Source organism: Trachypithecus francoisi, unplaced genomic scaffold (assembly GCF_009764315.1).
Source record: "Trachypithecus francoisi isolate TF-2019V2 unplaced genomic scaffold, Tfra_2.0 Lachesis_group20, whole genome shotgun sequence".
NCBI classification, from domain to species: Eukaryota; Metazoa; Chordata; class Mammalia; order Primates; family Cercopithecidae; genus Trachypithecus; species Trachypithecus francoisi.
The window spans coordinates 71,182,264-71,201,981 of NW_022681466.1; the positions used below are offsets into that span (position 1 = coordinate 71,182,264).

Here is a 19,718-nt window from a genome sequence, read left to right on the forward strand (position 1 = left end):
CTTCAAATGCTCCCACACGTTGTTATTTTTATTGACTGACATGTTTTTTTTGAGACAGGGTCTCGCTCTGTCTCCCAGGCTGGGTTGTTAGTGGTACGATCTCAGCTCACTGCAGCCTTGATCTCCCAGGCTCAAGCGATTCTCCTGCTTCAGCCTCTTGAGTAGCTGGGACTACAGGTGCCCACCACCACTCCTAGCTAATTTTGTATTTTTAGTAGAGACAGGGTTTCACCACATTAGCCAGGCTGGTCTTGAACTCCTGATCTCAAGTGATCCACCTGCCTTGGCCTCCCAAAGTGCTGGGATTACACGTGTGAGCCTCTGTGCCCAGCCCTATTTAAGAATATTTTATTTTGTTTTGTTTTGTTTTATTTTATTTTATTTTATTTTTTATTTATTTTATTTTTATTTTTATTTTTATTTCAGAGGAAGCCTCACTCTGTCTTGCCCAGACTAGAATGCAGTGGCACGATCTTGGCTCACTGCAACGTTAGCCTCCCAGGTTCAAGCGATTCTCCTGCCTCAGCCTCCAGAGTAGCTGGGATTACAGGTGTCCACCACCATGCCTGGCTACTTTTTGTATTTTTTTAGTAGAGATGGGGTGTCACCATGTTGGCCAGGCTGGTCTCGAACTCCTGACCTCAGCTAATCCGCCCACATCGGCCTCCCAAAGTGCTGGGATTACAGGCGTGAGCTGCCACACCCGGCACATTTGAAGGTGTTTTAGCGAAGGTTTTGTCCGGCGGGATAGTCACTCTCCCCATGTCACTCCTGGGGGGCTTCTGCTGTCTCCTGCCTGGACGGGGTTCCTCCTGACTCTCCCAGCTGCGTTCCCAACAGCAGCCTGCAGCCCTGTGTCCAAGCTGGAGAGTTTTGTCCAGGCAGTTGGGGGCCGCTTGGCTGGAAGCCTCCAGTGGCCGAGGTGCTGCTGTGCGGCCGCCAGATGGCGCTGGGGAGCACCCCACTCTCTGCCGCAGGACGGGCAGAGGCAGGACTGGACTGCAGAGGGAACTTGCCTTAAAGAGGCCTGGTCCTTAAAGACACAGCACACGCGGCCTGACCGGCAGTCCCAGAGCAAGGCTCCACTGATGGCAAGCGCCCCTGGCTAGGCTCTGAGGTTCCTTTGCCCTCGCCTTGCTGAATGGTGAGCCTCTGACTCTCGGAGCCCGTCTGCTTTACAGCCTGCCCTTAGCTCCTGCACCCACTCCTGGGCCTGATGGAGACAGGGCCAGCCTGGTGGGTGGCGTCCGAGGTGCTGGCACAGCAGCGTAGGCCTGGGATGCGTCTGCAGAATTCTGGCTGAACGAGCAAGGAGTACGGCCAGCTTCGGGGCTGTGGTGACCACAGGAGGGCAGAGGGCCAGTGCGTGGGCTCTGACCCTGGCTGGACGTGTTCTTCCTTCTCTTGGGGCTAAGGAGATTGGAGCCCCAGAACTGAATCTCTGGGTTTGGGGGACTTAGAGAATCCACCGTCTCTTCTGCTGGCATCTTTCTGAATGCTGATGGGGACTTGGTGGTAAGTAATGAGGAAGGGTCTCCAGGCCCTGCTGTCCAGCCCTCAGAAAACTCTGCTGTTGACCTCTGGGTGGTGTCATCTAAGCCATGTCAAGTGAGGGCCATGTGAGCTGGGGCTTGGCGAGAGACCCTCCTAAAACTGTGACTCGGGGGGTGCATAATCTAAGCCAGTGGCTCTGCCCAGGATGCTGCACTTGCTGTGGCCCCTGGCCATGGGAACGGGGCTTCAACTCGGCCCCTGGGAAGTGTGTGGGGGCGTGTGGGGAGTGTCACAGCTGCAAGGACCTGATGTCACTGTGCCTTATCCTGCAGTGATGCCTAGAGAGGCAGTGAGAGGGGAGCAGGTCTTCCCATGACTCAAGGTGACACAAAACTTCGGTGGAGAAATGACTGGGAAGGGCTTTCAGTTCACCTCTGTTGCCTGTAGGTCTCACTGGCTACCGGAAAAGCCAGGAGGCTGAGCGGAGGGCAGGGGAGAAGAGGGCAAAAGATAGACTCCTAGGCTGAGCCTTTGCCCTTAGAGATGACGCTATGGAGGCTTGGGAAATTTTCTTCTTTCCCCAGACTAGAGGGCTGAGGATGAATCTTAGAATAGTAAATGCTGCCCAGGTGCAATGGCTCATGCCTGTAATCTCAGCACTTTGGGAGGCTGAGGCGGGCGGATCACCTGAGGTTGGGAGTTCGAGACCAGCCTGGCCAACATGGCGAAACCCCATCTCTACTAAAAATACAAAAAATTAGCCGGGCGTGGTGGCGGGTACCTGTAATCCCAGCTACTCAGGAGGCTGAGGCAGGGGAATTGCTTGAACCCGGAAGGCGGAGGTTTCAGTGAGGCAAGATTCTGCCTCTGCACTCCAGCCAGGCAACAAGACTCTGTCTGGAAAGAAAAAAAAAAAGGATAGTATATGCTGCTTTACTGTACCAAGGAAATGGAAATGGAGCAAAGCGTGGCAAACAGGCCTCCCCAGGATCTGCCAGGAGAGTTTATAGTCTGCTGGGAGGTCATCTTCTTGATCCACCTGGGCACACTCTTTCTTTTCTTTTTTTTTTCTTCTGAGACAGAGTCTCACTCTGTCGCCCAGGCTGGAGTGCAGTGGCGAGATCTCAGCTCACTGCAAGCTCTGCCTCCCAGGTTCAAGCCATTCTCCTGCCTCAGCCTCTCAAGTAGCTGGGATTACAGGTGCCCACCACCATGCCCAGCTAATTTTTGTATTTTTAGTAGAGACGGGATTTCACCATGTTGACCAGGCTAGTCTGAAACTCCTGACCTCAGGTGACCCGCTGGCCTTAGCCTCCCAAAGTGCTGCGATTACAGGCGTGAGCCACCGCGCCTGGCCCTGGGCGCACACCGTCTACAGATGTGAACATTGAGGCTGGAAATTCTTGAGATTGGCCAGAGGCATCAATGAAATGGGGTTTGGCCAGGACTGGCATTTGGGAGATTGTCATTGGACTTTGTTCAGCTTGTCTCCAGGGTCATCTGGCCTGCTGTAGTAGATACCGTTTTCTTGGAAACCAGTTCTCTTCCTTCTTTATCATCAGTGGCCCTGGGAGGGTTCTGAAGTAACGCTGCCTGCCTCCCTCGTGTAGCTCCGATTTCTTCTTGCCTGAGTTTAACTTCATCCTGTTCGTTCCTTCATTCAGTAATTGTCGCTCAATGCAGAGATTACCCACGGGAACCCCAGATTCAGGCTTGGTTCGTTTCCAAGCATCGCCATCTGCTAGTTAGTCAGTGGCTTAGCCTCTCTGCACCTCAATTTTGTCTTCTGTGAAATGGAGATAATCGTAAATTGGCTGATTGTCAGGATTAGGTGAAATAAGCTATGTAAAGCAGATAGAGCAGTGCCTGGCACTTAAGAAGCACTCAATAGACCAGGCACGGTGGCTCACACCTATAATCCCAGCACTTTGGGAAGGTGAGCCAGGAGGATCTGCTTGAACCCAGGAGTTCGAGGCTGCAGTGAGCTGTGATAACGCCCTGCACTCCAGACTGGGTGACACAGCAAGACTCTGTCAAAAAAAAAATAAATAAATAAAAGCACTCCATAACTGTCACCTGTCATTAATTTTATTTGTTCGATGGCATTATTGAATGCCCATCTGCTGGGCTTTCGGCAGAAAGCTGATCTGGAGGCACAGTGCGGTCATAGCTGCGTTGGGAGTCTACCTGAGCCTTGTTCACCCACTGCGCTGAGCACTGGGTCTGCCCAGTGAGGAAGGTGCAGTCCTGGCTTATTTATTTATTTATCTTTTTTTTTTTGAGACGGAGTCTCGCTCTGTCGCCCAGGCTGGAGTACTGCAGTGGCCAGATCTCAGCTCACTGCAAGCTCCGCCTCCCGGGTTCACGCCATTCTCCTGCCTCAGCCTCCGGAGTAGCTGGGACTACAGGCGCCCGCCCCCACGCCTGGCTAATTTTTTGTATTTTTTAGTAGAGACGGGGTTTCACCATGTTAGCCAGGATGGTCTCGATCTCCTGACCTCGTGATCCGCCCGTCTCGGCCTCCCAAAGTGCTGGGATTACAGGCTTGAGCCACCGCGCCCGGCCTTATTTATCTTTTTTGAGACAGAGTCTTGCTCTGTTGCCCAGGCTGGAGTGCAGTGGCACTGTCTTGGCTCACTGCAAGCTCTGCCTCCCGGGTTTACACCATTCTCCTGCCTCAGCCTCCCGAGTAGCTGGGACTACCAGCACCCGCCACCGTGCCTGGCTAATTTTTTGTATTTTTAGTAGAGATGGGTTTCCCCGTGTTAGCCAGGATGGTCTCAATTTCCTGACCTCGTGATCCGCCCACCTCGGCCTCCCGAAGTGCTGGGACTACAGGTGTGAGCCACCACGTCCGGCTAATTTTTTGTATATTTAGTAGAGACAGAGTTTCCCCGTGTTAGCCAGGATGGTCTCAATTTCCTGACCTCGTGATCCGCCACCTCGGCCTCCCGAAGTGCTGGGACTACAGGTGTGAGCCACCACGTCCGGCTAATTTTTTGTATATTTAGTAGAGACAGAGTTTCCCCGTGTTAGCCAGGATGGTCTCATCTCCTGACCTCATGATCCACCCACCTCGGCCTCCCAAAGTGCTGGGATTACAGGCGTGAGCCACTGTGCCCGGCTCCGGCTTTTTTTTTTTTTGAGAGAGAGTCTCACTCTGTCGCCCAGGCTGGAGTGCAGTGGTGCAATCTCGGCTCACTGCAGCCTCCATCTCCCGGGTTCATGCCATTCTCTTGCCTCAGCCTCCCGAGTAGCTGGGACTACAGGTACCCACCACCACCCCTGGCTGATTTTTTGTGATCTGCCCGCCTCGGCCTCCCAAAGTGCTGGGATTACAGGCGTGAGCCACTGTGCCTAGCCCCGGCTTTTTTTTTTAAGAGGGAGTCTCACTCTGTCACCCAGGCTGGAGTGCAGTGGTGCAATCTTGGCTCACTGCTGGGATTACAGGCACATGCCACCATGCCCGGCTAAGTTTTGTATTTTTAGTAGAGGCGGGGTTTCACCAGGCTGGCAGGCTGGTCTCGAACTCCTGACCTCAGGCTATCTGCCTGGGTCGGCCTCCCAAAGTGCTGGGATTGTGGGTGTGAGCCACTGCGCCTGGCCAGTCCGGTTTTTAAGGAGCTGATGGGCCATTGAGGGCCAGACTCTTGGTTGTTTGGTCATCAAAGTCTGTTTTTGGTTTTGGTTTTTCATTTTTATGTAGAGGGCCCCACTGCCTCCCACACACTGTGCATCCAGCCTCTGCACGCACCGGGGCTCCCTGCCTGGCCCCTGCATGGGAACATATTTTTGTCATCAGTGCTGACCTCTGGGTGATCAAGGAAGCAGAGACTCCTGGGGCCTCCCTGTCGTGTGCAGTAGAGCTGAGCTGCTAACATGAGAAGGGAGGAAAAGTGGAGATACTCAGTTTTGGTTCTAGGGACCGTCCCCTTTTTTCCATCCTGGTCAAGTGATTGGTAGAAGCAAGAGTTGCTTGTTGGAGAGGCCGTGAGTAGCACATGCTTGGGAATTAGGAGCAGGGCAAATGGCCTTGAAAATGGGATGTACCTTCTTCCAGCTCAGCCCCTCATCATGAACCCAGTGCTCCTGGCAGTGCAACTAACCATGAAATTCCCTTTAAGTCCAGTGATGAGGCAGAAGCAGGCAGGTCACCCTGGGGCTGGGGAGCCGCAGACAGTCTGAGTGCACAGGCTGGAGGGAGGGCTGGGGAGGGTGGAGAGCACTGTCCCCATGGACTATCTGGGGAATGGTTAGAAGGGGTCTGGAGGAGGCAGCGTGATAGGTGGGGGTTCAGTGCCTTGGGGAGCACTGGCTGGTCCACATTTAGCTGAATCAGGAAGGTCTGTCTACCACAGCTCCCCGCTGCTCTGACAGAGTGGGGTTGATGGCTGGGGTTAAGAGCACTTCAGGGTAGCGTCATCTTTGGCAAAGCCCAGATAAGGACTCTTTGTTTCTTTTTTTTTTTTTTTTTAAGACGGAGTCTTGCTCTGTCGCCCAGGCTGGAGTGCAGTGGTGCGATCTCGGCTCACGGCAAGCTCTGCCTCCTGGGTTTACGTCATTCTCCTGCCTCAGCCTCCCGAGTAGCTGGGACTACAGGTGCCCGCCACCACACCTGGCTCATTTTTTGTATTTTTAGTAGAGATGGGGTTTCACTGTGTTAGCCAGGATGGTCTCGATCTTCTGACCTCGTGATCCGCCCGCCTCGGCCTCCCAGAGTGCTGGGATTACAGGCGTTAGCCACTGCGCCCGTGCTGAGAAGGACTCTTTAACTCCTTCCTTCCCAGTGCGTGATGTTGCATCTCCCCAACTCCTCAGTGCCAGGGATGTGGAGGTTTCTGTTTCCATCCCAAATCACTGTGGTGCTCAAAGGCCCACATGCTTGTCTGTATGGCTGAGGTTAGCATCTGGCCGTGTGGTGTTAACATCTACTGGAAGCCATCCAACAAAGGCATCGGGGGAATCTCGAAGTGTCTGCCCTTTCCCGAGCCACGCTGTCTGAGACAGAAGTGTGGAGATGGAAGAGGGTTGACAGGGTTTCCCAGAGGGTGATCTTTAACCCCATGGACCCGCAGAGATTTCTGAGAACCTTCATCACCCGGTGATCAGCAGTTAGCTGGCCGTGGAGGCAGCGTGCGTGGTGTTTAAGAGGATGAACAGGCCGGGCACAGTGGCTCATGCCTGTAATCACAGCACTTTGGGAGGCCGAGGCGGGTGGATCACGAGGTCAGGAGATCGAGACGGTCCTGGCTAACAAGGTGAAACCCTGTCTCTATTAAAAATACAAAAATTAGCCGTGTGTGGTGGTGGGCGCTTGTAGTCCCAGCTACTCAGGAGGCTGAGGCAGGAGAATGGTGTGAACCTGGGAAGCTGAGGTTGCAGTGAGCCGAGATCTCGCCACTGCACTCCAGCCTGGGCAACAGAGAGACTCCGTCTCAAAAAAAAAAAAAAAAAAAAAAGAGCATGAACAGACTGCCAGGGTTCAAGTCCCAGTTCTCACTTACTCTCTGGGTGGGTTACTTAGCTGCTCAGGGCCTGGGTTTTTTCACCTGGAAAACGGAGAAAACAGAGATAACAGTGACATTCACAGTGAGATCACGCTACTGAACGAAGCACTAAGCCGGGCACACAGTAGACATTCTGTGTGTATTATTAGAAGTTTTCCTCCCTAGAGCCCTCAAGATTTGTCTCTCCCTCTACCCTCTATTGTGCTGTGGAGTGGAAGGTCCGAGAGTGCCAGGATTGGACAGAATGGAGACAGAAAAAAGCAAACTATGGCAATGCGAAGGAAAGCAACTGCCACATTTTAGCTTGGAGGATGCTGAAAATAGATTGTTCAAGCCTTTGTAGATAAAAATGTAAAATGTACGCAAATGTATGTGACTCACACAGAAGCATACATCCATGGCTCCTTCACAGTCAGCGCCGGATGTGGCCATCAGGAAAACCCCGCAGTGTGGGGAGAGGGCCCGGGCTTTCTTGGTGGTGGTTGTTTTGAGGAGGGGACAGTGCTGCTGCCCCTGGGCTGGTGGCTCCTGGTGGGGGCAGCTCACGCCCCTGTTTCCACCTTTTTCCTGGGCTGTCTTCTGAGTGTTCCATGTGGGAAGAAGAGACGCCCTTGGCCCCTCATGGCTCCTCCAACCTCGTGGTCCTCCGAGAGCCTGCTCATTCCCTTCCCATGCCGAAGCTCTATTTCTGGAGCATCTCATTGGAGATGCACGCCCCCTCCCTGCTAAGCTCCAGGTGCCTGCTTGGCCCTCCCAATCCTGTGTGCCAGTCAGGGACGGTGGGAGGGTGACAGCTGCAGGGAGGGGCGGCAAGGCACATCGCTGGTGCCTGACCAGGAGGATTGGGGCTGGGGGAGCCCAGGGGACGCAGGGAGGGGCTAATAATACTGAAAACCATTTCTGCTGCAGCCACCTGTAGAGGCTTCCCCACCCAGAGCATCACCCCCTGCGTCTCCCAGGGGCTCCCCAGCCTGTGATGAATGGGTGACCCCCATCTCCCCAGGGCAGCTGCAGAGGCCTCTGCTCAAGCCGCTTATGGGGCTTCCTCTCAGCATCCTGGGGGAGGAGCTGCTTCTCACCCTTAAGAACTACAGGTGTGTGTCTGTTTGGAGTGATGAGGGCCGACCCCCACGCCCCTCCAGCGTTCTGCAGGTGCTGACCACACCCACGCCCCCTCAAAGGCCAGGCTGACTTAACCTTCCTGGTGGGCCTCTGTAGGGCTGGGCTCCAAGGTTTTAAGCTGCCTGGGGATGGGGTGGGGTGGGGGCAGCTCCGGTATCTAAACTCACTCTCTGGGGTACCGGGCACCCTGGGTGGTCCCCACTGCTTCCCTTCCCCTGGGTTCAGGAAGGGGCTTCAGCCTCACTGCCCTGGACCCCCCTGGCCTCACTCCCCTCCCCTCCTTCCCTGCTGCAGGGTCACTTGGCCCAAAGAGGTCTATGTGGAAGCTGCCATGGCTCCCACAGAACCAGCCCACGGGAGACAGGCGTGGGGCCCCCAATCTCTTCACTGCCCTTGGGCGAGGGGATCTTCGTTAGAGGGAATTTCGTCTCTAAACGTTCTGTACTCAGGTGTCTTAACCCGACTTCCCACCATTTGTAGGGGATGAAGCAAACAGGATGGGCTTCCAGGCCGCGGCTCGGGGTCCCCAGGAGGGGTCCTGGAGGGGAACACGTGGAGCCCCTGGTGCTTCTCCTGGCTCCAGTTTGTCCTCCGCCCGGCAGGGGCACATGTGGGACTGTCCTGGCCCCACGGTCCCGGGACTTCGGCCCTCCCGGGTCTCCAGCCGCCCCCTCCATGTGTGGCGGGAACGGCCGTGCTCTGAGGTCGGGGTGTGGAAAAGGACGAGCTGGGTTAGGTTCGGGAGGAGAGAGGCGCCTCCGCGGCGCGCAGGACGGTCACCCCGTGGGTGCCGCAGCGGGTCTGGCTGGGGGAGGGGCCCGGCCGCGGTTCCCGCCCCCGAAGCCGCGCTTGGAGATCCCGGGCGGGAGGTGATGTCACCCCTGCGGGCCCCGGGGCCCCCACAGCACCTGGTCTGCGGGTCGCCAGGATCCTGCTGAGCCTGGTGCGCGGAGCGGGGGCGGGCGAGGGGGGCCCGGGTCTGCGCCGCCGCCCGGAGGCCTCCGAGACCCCCGCGGCCCCTCCTCACCCGGTGCTAGAGCCCCGCTGCCCTCTTAGCCCGGCCGCGGGCGTCCTGCGGGGGGCGGAGCCTCGAGGAGATTGGTCCCGCCCTGCCCCCGCCGCGAAGCCACGCCCTGTAGCGAAGCCCCGCCCCCGCCCCGCCCCCCGCGAAGTTGCTCGTCGGCTCCAGGATCCGCAGCTGAGCTCCGCGCGGCCGCAGGGGCCGGGAGGGTTCGGGAGGGTTTTGGGGGCGCCCGCCCCGCCCTCGCCCCCGCCCCGGCCGCTGCGCGCTCCTCCCGGGGACCTGGTTCCAGGCCTCCTCGCCCCGCCGCTTTCGCAACTTCGGCCTCCCCCGGCTCCCGCCCGCCCTCCCTCCTTTGTTGCGCGATGAGGGTCGGGTTTCGGATCTGACCGAGCCGCCGCCGCGGGATGGAGCCGCTCAGCCACCGGGGCCTGCCGCGCCTGTCCTGGATCGACACCCTCTACAGCAGTACGTGCGCCGGGCAGGGGCGGAGCGGGGGCGGGACCCCAGGGTCGGGGTCAGGACCCCAGGATCGAGGTCGGGACCCCAGGATCGAGATCGGGATCCCGGGATCGGGGTTGGGACCTCAGGCGCCGGACTGGTCTGGGGGTATGGGCGGGTGCAGGATCGGGGTCCAGATTGGGGTCGGGGTGGGAATCAGGATCGGGGTCGGGACCCAGGCGCCAGGCTGATCCGGGGGACGCGGGCGGGGGGTCCCCAGAGCAGATTCCCGCGGGCCGGGGGCGGGGACCGTGGGCGGACCCAGCCGAGAGCTGTACCCCCCTCCCACCTGTTGTGAATCCGGCCTCTGCGAGCCTCGGGTGAGGGAGACCCTTCGGGGTCCTGCCCCCGCCCCCGGACCAGCAGCTTCTCTGTCCAGGCTGAAGCCTAAAGGCCATTTTGAGAAAGTCGTTGGCACCCGAGTTCGCCACCCAGGGGCACTGGGGCTGTGTGTGGTTCGGGGCCTGGGGGTTCGGGGCAGGGGTGGGATCGAGTGGGAGGGGAGACGGTGGGTACAGATATCCGCGGGGGCCCTTTGGATGTGGGAGCTGAAAATCCCGGGCTCAGCAATCTTTCCTGCCAGCCTCATCACCACCCCCACCCTCATCATCACCACCACCCTCAGAAGGGAAAAAAAAAACAAACCTTCTCGAGTTCTCCACCCCCTCGCTCCCAAATCTGTCTGGGTCATGTGATTGGTCTTGCATGGCCCCAGGGGACACATAACTGATCACGGGTAATGGGGGGACTTGGGGCGATCGGAGAGCAACCCCCCCACCCCACCACGGCACCTTTCGCGGGTGCTGGAACGGCACCGCCCCTTCTTTCCACCTCTCCCTGAGACACCTTGGCTGGATGCTCTCAGGGATTAGGAAGATGGTCCTCCTGGGCTTACATAGTGGATTTCACCCTTCCTAAGGCCCACGTGAGTGGGACCCTCCCACTCTCTCAGCTCATCTTCTAGGCAGGAGTTGGGGGAGGCGGGTGGGGCCAGGTGGAGCCTGGTTCAGCCTGATTCTAGGCACTGGATACCATAGAACAGGAGCATTTGTTTTATTTTATTTATTTATTTATTTAGCAACGGAGTCTGGCTCTGTCACCCAGACGAGTGCAGTGGAGGATCCTGGCTCACTGCAGCCTCTGTGCCCCGGGTTCAAGTGATTCTTCTGCCTCAGCCTCCTGAGTAGCTGGGATTACAGGAACCCACCACCATACCCGGCTAATTTTTTGTATTTTTAGTAGAGACGGTGTTTCACCATGAGGTCAGAATGGTCTCGAACTCCTGACCTCAGGTGATCCACCGGCCTTGTCCTCCCAAAGTGCTGAGATGACAGGCGTGAGCCACCATGCCCGGCCAACAAGGGCATTTTTAAGCATCATCCCAGCTAGAGTTCCTTGATAAGTCATATGGGGGGGTGGGAGGAGTAGAAAAGGGTGATGCCTCAAACCCCAGAGTCTTACCCTGGAGGCTCTGTGGTACCCAACATTTAACCTCTGATCTCAGCATCCCCTTGGGTCCAGGTCATTCCCTGCATCTTCTTCTCCACCCACCTCCTCCATCCCACGTTCCTTCCTTTCCTCCCCCCAGGAGCTGTCCTTGTGATGGCTCATTCTGCTTTGGTTTCTCAACATCAAAGGGGTAAAGCCGGATCCCCTGGGTGTGGGTCCTATGCCAAGTGCCACCGCTCCATCTGCTCCGTCCTCTGCGGAGGCCAGCGTCGTTGGGTGAAGGTCACGGCCCACGGCTGTGTGGCCTGTGTGTGCACGTGTGTCTGCATGAATGGGGGCACACATCTGTTCAGAGCGCTGGTGCAGATCAGCTCCTGACCCGAAGGCAGGATTAGTGACCCTCTCTTAGCTGTGCGCTTGCGAACAGCTTGCAAACAGCCGTCATAACAATGCCTCAGATTCACATGTGCTTAGGTTCCTTAGTATTTCTGGCTCTTTGCAAAACCCAGTTCTTGTTTCCCTATTTCCTGAAGTGTGGAATCCTATGGAAACCTGTCTCTAGCTTGCTCTGCGGCAGAAGAAGACTCCCCTGACCTGATCATTCCCAAGGCTTCCATAGCCCACCCTCTTTCCCCCATGCCTGGAGCAAAAAAGCGAAATTGCCTGAGGCCACCTTGCAAATTCCTGACCAGAGGAATGCCAGAAAAGGGAATTAGGCCAAGGCCTCTTAGGAGGCTCTGTTGGGCAGCCCTGATTCAGGCAGACTGGCACCTGAGCTGTCGACCCTCCTGCTGCTGCCCTGGCCTCTGGGCGGCTCCTGGGGTGGCCTGGATGGTGGGTGGGAGGGGGCATGGATATGGCTGCAGTGTGAGGAGTCCCTGCCTCCCTCTTCTGAACATCTCATTGGAGAGCTGTAGCAGCAGGCTTCCCGGGGAGGTGCTGTGCAGTCATGTTTGGGCTGTTAGCCATCAACTTTCCTCTTGACAAGAGCCTAAATTAAAACAAATATCCGGGCTGTCATTTGCCTGGCAGCATGGTTCTGTGGCTCCCAGAGGAAGTTCCTCTGCTTCTCAGGAAGCTGTTTGCTTACCAGGCTCGCAGTCCTGGGTGACAAATCTCCACAAATGCCAGATCCAGAGGGAACTGTGAAGGTGGTATACCCAGGGCGTAGGGCGGCAGTGTGACTTAGAGATGGGAATGACTCAGTGGTAGAGGTTCCCTGCCTTCCCCTCTCTGAGCATTGTTCCTGGTGACAATGATAATAGCATTTCCAGAGCACCTGCTGAATGGCAGCCACTGGGATGGGTACTTTCTCTTCCTCCCTCCCTCCCTCCTTCCCTCCTTCCCTCCTTCCTCCCTCCTTCCCTCCTTCCCTCCCTTCTTCCCTCCTTCCCTCCCTCCCTCCCTCCTTCCCTCCCTCCCTCCTTCCCTCCCTCTTTCCCTCTCTTCCTCCCTCCTTCCTCCCCTCCTTCCCTCCCTCCCTCCCTCCTTCCTCCCTCCTTCCCTCCCTCCTTCCCTCCTTCCTCCCTCCCTCCCTCCCTCCCTCCCTCCCTCCCTCCCTTCCTTCCTTCTCGCTTTCTCTCTCTTCCTCCCTCTCTTTCTCTTTCTTTTTCTCTCTTTCTTTCTTTTCTGAGACAGGTCTCCCTCTTTGCCCAGGCTGGAGTATAGTGGTGTGATCTCAGCTCACTGCAACCTCTGCTTCCTGGATTCAAGCAGTTCCCCCACCTCAGCCTCCTGAGTAGCTGGGATTACATGTGTGTACCACCACAACCCAGCCAATTTTTGTAGTTTTAGTAGAGATAGAGTTTCACCGTATTGGTCAGGCTGGTCTTGAACTCCTGACCTCAGGTCATCTTCCCACCTTGTTCTCCCAAAGGGCTGGGATGACAGGCGTGAGCCACTGTGCCCGCCCTGTGCTGTGCCCGCCCGGTGCTGTGCCCGCCCGGTGCTGTGCCCGCCCTGTGCTCGGCACTTTCTATCCATTCTCTCCAAACCTCACAACTCTGCAACTCTTACAGATTAGGAAAGAGAGGCTCAGTTAGCACAAATCATATACCTAAGATCACATAAGTAACAAATAGCTGAGCTGGAATTCAGATTGTATCCTAGAATAATGAGGAGGACCCTGAGTGTCACCTGGGTATGTCTGAGTTTATTCAAGGCCTTGGAATGTCATGGAATGGGGGGGCACCATTCTCTACAGTCCTCTTTGGCAGAGTTCTCCCTGAAACAGTCTGGCAGGGTAAATGGCTTCAATGGATCTGACCCCAACCTGGCCCTGTGCCTCTTGTAGGACCTAGGGGCTGGGCCTGGAGCCCAGGCAGGGACAGCGGAGGCTCTGTCTGAGCTCACTGAGGCTGGTGACTCTCTGCTCCTAAGGTACCAGCCTGCCAGCCAGCCCCTCCCCTCACACACTTCTTGCCTTTGGGGTTGGCAGTTCATTCTTTCTGGTTTTGCCAGAAGGAGTGTGCCCACTTCCATCACAGGTTTGGTGGTCGTTTGATGAGGGGTGGGCAGCAAATGCCCCATCTCTCCTATGGTAGAAGTCCTGAAGGGCTGGGGTAAGTGTCTGACTCAAGGAGAAGGGTTGGATCCCAGCTGCCAGGGACTCTGGGACTGATGGGAGCAGAGTCCTTTGCCTGTGGAGTGACAGATGGTTTCAGACATGCCCCAGTTCCTGTGTCTGCACCACTCATTTGCCTGCATTAATGTAGCAATGTCAGTTTTACCTCTCAGTACCTTATTCTCTCCCTGGGGCTGGTGTGATGCTCTCTCTGAGGCGCTTTCTTTTTTTTTTGAGACAGAGTCTCGCTGTCTCGCCCAGGCTGGAGTGCAGTGGCGCTATCTCAGCTCACTGCAACCTCCGCCTCCCTGGTTCAAGCGATTATCTTGCCTCAGCTTCCTGAGTAGCTGGGATTAGAGGGGCCCACCGCCACGCCCGGCTAATTTTTGTATTTTTAGTAGAGACGGGGTTTCACCATGTTGGTCAGGCTGGTCTCCAACTCCTGACCTCAGGTGATCCACCTGCCTCGGCCTCCCAAAGTGCTGGGATTACAGGCATGAGCCACCGCGCCCCGCCATGGTTTCTTGGTCATAAGTCCTCTATGTCTTTTACCACCCTTTCCACTAAACACTTACCGTCTTCTCTTTATTTTATTTTTTATTTTCCCAATCCCGTGGGATTAGATTGGATTAAATTAAGTTCTGCGGAGTAGCCCAAAATGGGGGCGGAGCTGTGCTCTGAAACTTTCTCTGTCCCTGGGATTCTCCAAGCAGATCTGGATTAAGACATACGTGTGTCCCAGGCAGGTTGATTATCTGTCATCTCTTCAAATGGAAAATCTTTATATTTGGGTTTAGGCCTTATTTAGAGGAAAGGCAGAGGCTGCATTTAAAGCCTCTCGCTTTGCCATTTCAGCCTCCATTTGGTCCCAAGTAATTTAGTCCTGGTCTCAAGCATACCTTCCCTACTGAGCCAAGCAAGAGCCTGCAGTGACTTGGCCCTCATGGAAGGCAGAACGTGACCATCTGTTGTTACTAGAGCCTGCCTTTTGGAGCTCACTTCTCTTACCCCAAGCAACATTTCAAAGGGCGATTTCAGTCTCTTGTGGTATTTTCATGCCCTTTATAGATTCAGTGCCTCATCCATGGGCCAGGAAAGTTATCTGGGGCAGTGGGGATGCAAGCCTGTCTCCAGGTGGGCATGAGCCTGCCTCAGTTTCTCGTCTGAGCCCGACGTTTCCTACACCAGGGACCAAGCCACTTGACTGACAGCCTGTGTGCGTTTGATCAGAGCAGCTCAGTTCTCGGGGCCGTATCAGACCACTCCACGTGTGCTAGTGAGCGCCTGCTGGCGGATGTTCGCGTGTTCTCCGAATAGCCCAGTAATTTATTCCTTTTTGTCAACACCGGCCCATAATCGTCATGGCTGCTGGAGTCTCAGAGGTGGGGCTGACAGAAGAATTAAATCATCTACTCAGAGAAACTGAAGTTTTTGTGGTCGTGATTGTTGCTACTGTTGTTCTTTGGGAAAAGGGAGGAAATTTGGGGAGAATTGGCTGGAAGATGCTGTTAGGAGCCTGGAAAATGGGGAACGGTGAGGAGGCTTTGCCTCACTCTTGGGGGTAGGATGGAAGACTTATTCTCTGAGGTACGATCTGCTTTCTGGGACGATTCCGGTACCTTCCTTGTGCCCGTTCCTCTGAGGGAGGGCATGACGGCTCTCATGGGTGTTGTGTGGATTAATTCATACGTATAAAGTGCTTTGAAGGTGAGGAGTGCTGTTGAGCTGCTCGGCTGTCTGGCTCATCCGCTCTTCATCCGGGAAAGCCTTGAGGGACTGGGAAAGGCTGGCACGTGACTTAGGAAGGGGCAGGGAATGTGGCAAGAGGACCGGCGGGAACGGTATCGGACCAGCTTTGAGGCGGTGCCTCCCCAGCGGCTCCTGCACAGGCCCTCCATGGGTTTTGGTTGCCTGAGTACGGGCAGGAAAAGAAAACTCGAGTTCTTGGCTCCTTGAGCTCCTCCCGCAGCAGAAATCCCTGTTAGCTGAAACCTGTTAGCTGGCCCGTTCCCGAGCTTCCTGGTGTGTGGATCTGGTCATTGTAGTCGCTTGTCGTGGAGTCAGAGACCCCCAAGGGAGTCTTGTGCTTTGCTAGGGTGTGTGATTGGAAGATTTCACTGCCAGTGTTTGCGGCAGCTGTTTGGCTCAGCTTGAGCCCTTTGGGGCAAACCGAGGGCAGGCAACTTCAACACAACCCTGTGCCCGCTGACCCTGCCAGGCCCTTGGTGGTGGCAGGTGACGGTGATGTGTGGGGGGTGGACTGAGGTGATGTGTAGGGGGTGGACTGAGGTGATGTTTGGGGGTGGGCTGAGGTGATGTGTGGGGGGGTGGATGAGGTGATGTGTGGGGGGTGGACTGAGTGATGTGTGGGGGGTGGACTGAGGTGATGTGTGGGGGTGGACTGAGGTGATGTGTGGGGGTTGGACTGAGGTGATGTGGGGGGGTGGACTGAGGTGATGTGTGGGGGTGGACTGAGGTGATGTGTGGGGGGTGGACTGAGGTGATGTGTGGGGGGTGGGCTGAGGTGATGTGTGGGGGTTGGACTGAGGTGATGTGTGGGGATTGGGCTGAGGTGATGTGGGGGGGTGGACTGAGGTGATGTGTGGGGGGGGTGGGTGAGGTGATGTGTGGGGGTGGACTGAGGTGATGTGGTGGGGGTGGACTGAGGTGATGTGTGGGGGTGGACTGAGGTGATGTGTGGGGGTGGACTGAGGTGATGTGTGGGGGGTGGACTGAGGTGATGTGTGGGGGGTGGGCTGAGGTGATGTGTGGGGGTTGGACTGAGGTGATGTGTGGGGATGGGCTGAGGTGATGTTGGGGGTGGACTGAGGTGATGTGTGGGGGGTGGGCTGAGGTGATGGGGGGTGGACTGAGGTGATGTGTGGGGATTGGGCTGAGGTGATGTTGTGGGGGGTGGACTGAGGTGATGTGTGGAGGGTGGAGGCTGAGGTGATGTGGGGGTTGGGCTGAGGCGATGTTGGGGTGTGGACTGAGGTGATGTGTGGGGGGTGGACTGAGGTGATGTGTGGGGGGGGACTGAGGTGATGTTGGGGGTTGGGCTGAGGTGATGGTGGGGGGTGGACTGAGGTGATGTGTGGGGGGTGGACTGAGGTGATGTGTGGGGGTTGGACTGAGGTGATGTGTGGGGGGGTGGCTGAGGTGATGTGTGGGGGTTGGACTGAGGTGATGTGTGGGGATGGACTGAGGTGATGTGTGGGGATTGGGCTGAGGTGATGTGTGGGGATTGGACTGAGGTGATGTGGGGGATTGGGCTGAGGTGATGTGTGGGGGGTGGGCTGAGGTGATGTGTGGGGGGTGGACTGAGGTGATGTGTGGGGGGGTGGACTCAGGTGATGTGTGGGGGGTAGGCTGAGGTGATGTAGGGGGCGTGGTCTGAGGTGATATGGGGGGTGGACTGAGGTGATGTGTGGAGGGTGAGGCTGAGGTGATGTGGGGGTTGGGCTGAGGCGATGTTGGGGGTGTGGACTGAGGTGATGTGTGGGGGGTGGACTGAGGTGATGTGTGGGGGGTGACTGAGGTGATGTTTGGGGGTTGGGCTGAGGGGATGTGGTGGGGGGGTTGGACTGTGTGGGGAGGTGAGGTGTGTGGGGGGTGGACTGAGGTGATGTGTGGGGGTTGTTGGACTGAGGTGATGTGTGGGGGGGGTGGGCTGAGGTGATGTGTGGGGGTTGACTGAGGTGATGTGTGGGGATTGGACTGAGGTGATGTGTGGGGATTGGCTGAGGTGATGTGTGGGGATTGGACTGAGGTGATGTGTGGTGATTTGGCTGAGGTGATGTGTGGGGGGTGGGCTGAGGTGATGTGTGGTGGGTGGACTGAGGTGATGTGTGGGGGGTTGGACTGAGGTGATGTGTGGGGGGATGCTGAGGTGATGTAGGGGGCGGGTCTGAGGTGATATGGGGGGTGGACTGATGTGATGGTGATGGAGGGTGAGGCTGAGGTGATGTGGGGGTTGGGCTGAGGCGATGTTTGGGGTGTGGACTGAGGTGATGTGTGGGGGTGGACTGAGGTGATGTTTGGGGTGTTTGCTGAGGTGATGTGGGGTGGGGTGGAGTATCCTCTTCGTTCTGTATTCTTCGTACTTTCCTCATAGTGACTGTACCGGGGGGAGAGTTCTGCAGCTTGCCTGTCTCTAGGGTTGTGACATGGGGAGGCTCTTTGTGACATGTGGTCTCGGCTCGTCTCCACAAGTGAGAAAGTCCATTGCTGCTGTGGGGAGTAACTTTTTTTTTTTTTTTCTTTTTCTTTTTTTTTTTTTTTTGAGACGGTGTCTCGCTCTGTTGCCTAGACAGGAGTGCAATGGCATAATCTCAGCTGACTGCAACCTCCACCTCTGGGGTTCAAGTGATTCTCCTGCCTCAGCCTCCTGAGTACCTGGGATTACAGACACCCACCACCATGCCTGGCTAATTTTCGTATTTTTAGTAGAGATGGGGTTTTACCATGTTGGTTAGGCTGGTCTCGATCTCTTCACCTCGTGATCCACCCACCTTGGGCTCCCAAAGTGCTGGGATTTCAGGCATGAGCCACCGCTCCCGGCCCGGGAGTAGCTTGCATTTCTTAGGGCAAGATATGGTCAGTTGGGGACATGGCGATGCTGGGAGGCAGTGGGAATGTTCCAGTCGTCCCTGAAGCTTGAGGAGAACCTGACCCAGACCTTGTGAAGGGGGAAGGGAGAAAGAAATCAGGGCAATAGGCTATGGAGGGCACCCCCATATGGAGGCTGAAGATAATGCCCAGTCCCACCCCTGCCTCGGCATTTGGCAAAGAGCCCTTTGAGGTGGAACCAGCTGAGGCCGTGACTACTGTGGATGGGGCAGCAGCTTCTCTGTCCCCGGATCGAGACCTGACTGGAGCCTCTCACTCAGTTTTCTCATCCAGGCTTTGTCCTGCATCCTCCTCCTGCCCTTCCTTCCTCCCCACACACCAGAGCAAAAGATGAATCTGGGTTTACCGGCCAGACGGAAAATGTCTGAGTCAACCTGGGCTTCAGTAGATGGGGCCAGATTGGGTGGGCTTTATGGTGACCTGATTGATTGATTGGGTGCCACTCCCCTCTTTCTTCTTTTTTTGAGATGAAGATTCACTGTTGTTGTCAAGGTTGGAGGGCAATGGCATGATCTCGGCCCACTGCAACCTCTGCCTCCCGGGTTCAAGCCATTCTCCTGCCTCAGCCTCCCGAGTAGCTGGGATTACAGGCATGCACCATCATGCCCAGCTAATTTTGTGTTTTTAGTAGAGATGGGATTTCTCCATGTTGATCAGGCTGGCCTCGAACTCCCGACCTCAGGTGATCTGCCTGCCTCAGCCTCCCACATTTTTGGAATTACAGGCATGAGCCGCTCCCAGCCTCACTCCCCTCCTTCTTGTCCCTGCCCTCACCTCTGATGCCTTCGTATGCCTCTAGGTCACAGGTGGACATGGCAGATGTGATAGGGCATTTTGCCTAAGGTGAGCAAGGTCTCCAGAAAGTCTTGGGTGGCTGGGAGGCCTCAGGTAAACCAGAGCCAAGGGAGCTCAGAGTCCTTGTCACTCTGGGCAGCGTGGCTGTTGGCCTCCCCAGGGGCATCGGTGGAGCTGGTGCTGCCTAGGGAAGCCGGGTATTGACCAGGGATCTGTGGGTTTACTCGGGGCTGTTGAGGAAGGATGTGGCCATCATTACCTTCGTGGGATTGAAGGGCTGCTTCTGTGAGTGTTCTGGGCCAACTAACCCCTTCCTCCTGGGCATCTGCTCCTGGGCAGCAGCAAAGGTTTAATGGGTCAAGATTATGGGGACCAAAGATGCGGTGTAATTAAGCCAGCTATTTCTCTGACTGGGAACATCTACTCCTCGCAGCCGCAATTGACTTCCTCACTTGTGGTTACCCCATTCGGTGTGCACTACCTCGGACCTAAACAACCCATATGTCATCTTTTTGAGTGAGTCTCTTCCTTGAAGGCAACGTTTTAGGAGAAAGACCCCTCTGGGAATTGTGGGGTCAGGGTGGCAGTGTGTGCTATGCAAGGATGTCCCCTGGAGTTGTTCTGTGCAGTGGCGCCC

General features: G+C 56.3%; 1 protein-coding gene across 7 annotated transcripts in view; it reads left to right on the forward strand.

The window, feature by feature from the left end:
* The window catches only part of ABR (ABR activator of RhoGEF and GTPase), a 235,711-nt gene that overhangs the window by 43,341 nt on the left and 172,652 nt on the right, over nt 1-19,718 (forward strand). The window contains exon 1 of one of the 7 annotated variants that reach the window (XM_033185204.1): nt 938-1,515. The exons of 5 other annotated variants lie outside the window; for them this stretch is intronic. Coding sequence is in view for 1 of the 2 variants with exons in the window: in XM_033185201.1 (XP_033041092.1) it covers nt 9,552-9,612 (61 nt within the window). In the remaining variant the exon portion in view is untranslated. Of the gene's footprint in view, nt 1-937; nt 1,516-9,309; nt 9,613-19,718 lie in introns of those variants that run through there. One more of the 7 variants, XM_033185201.1, reaches the window with a different exon arrangement.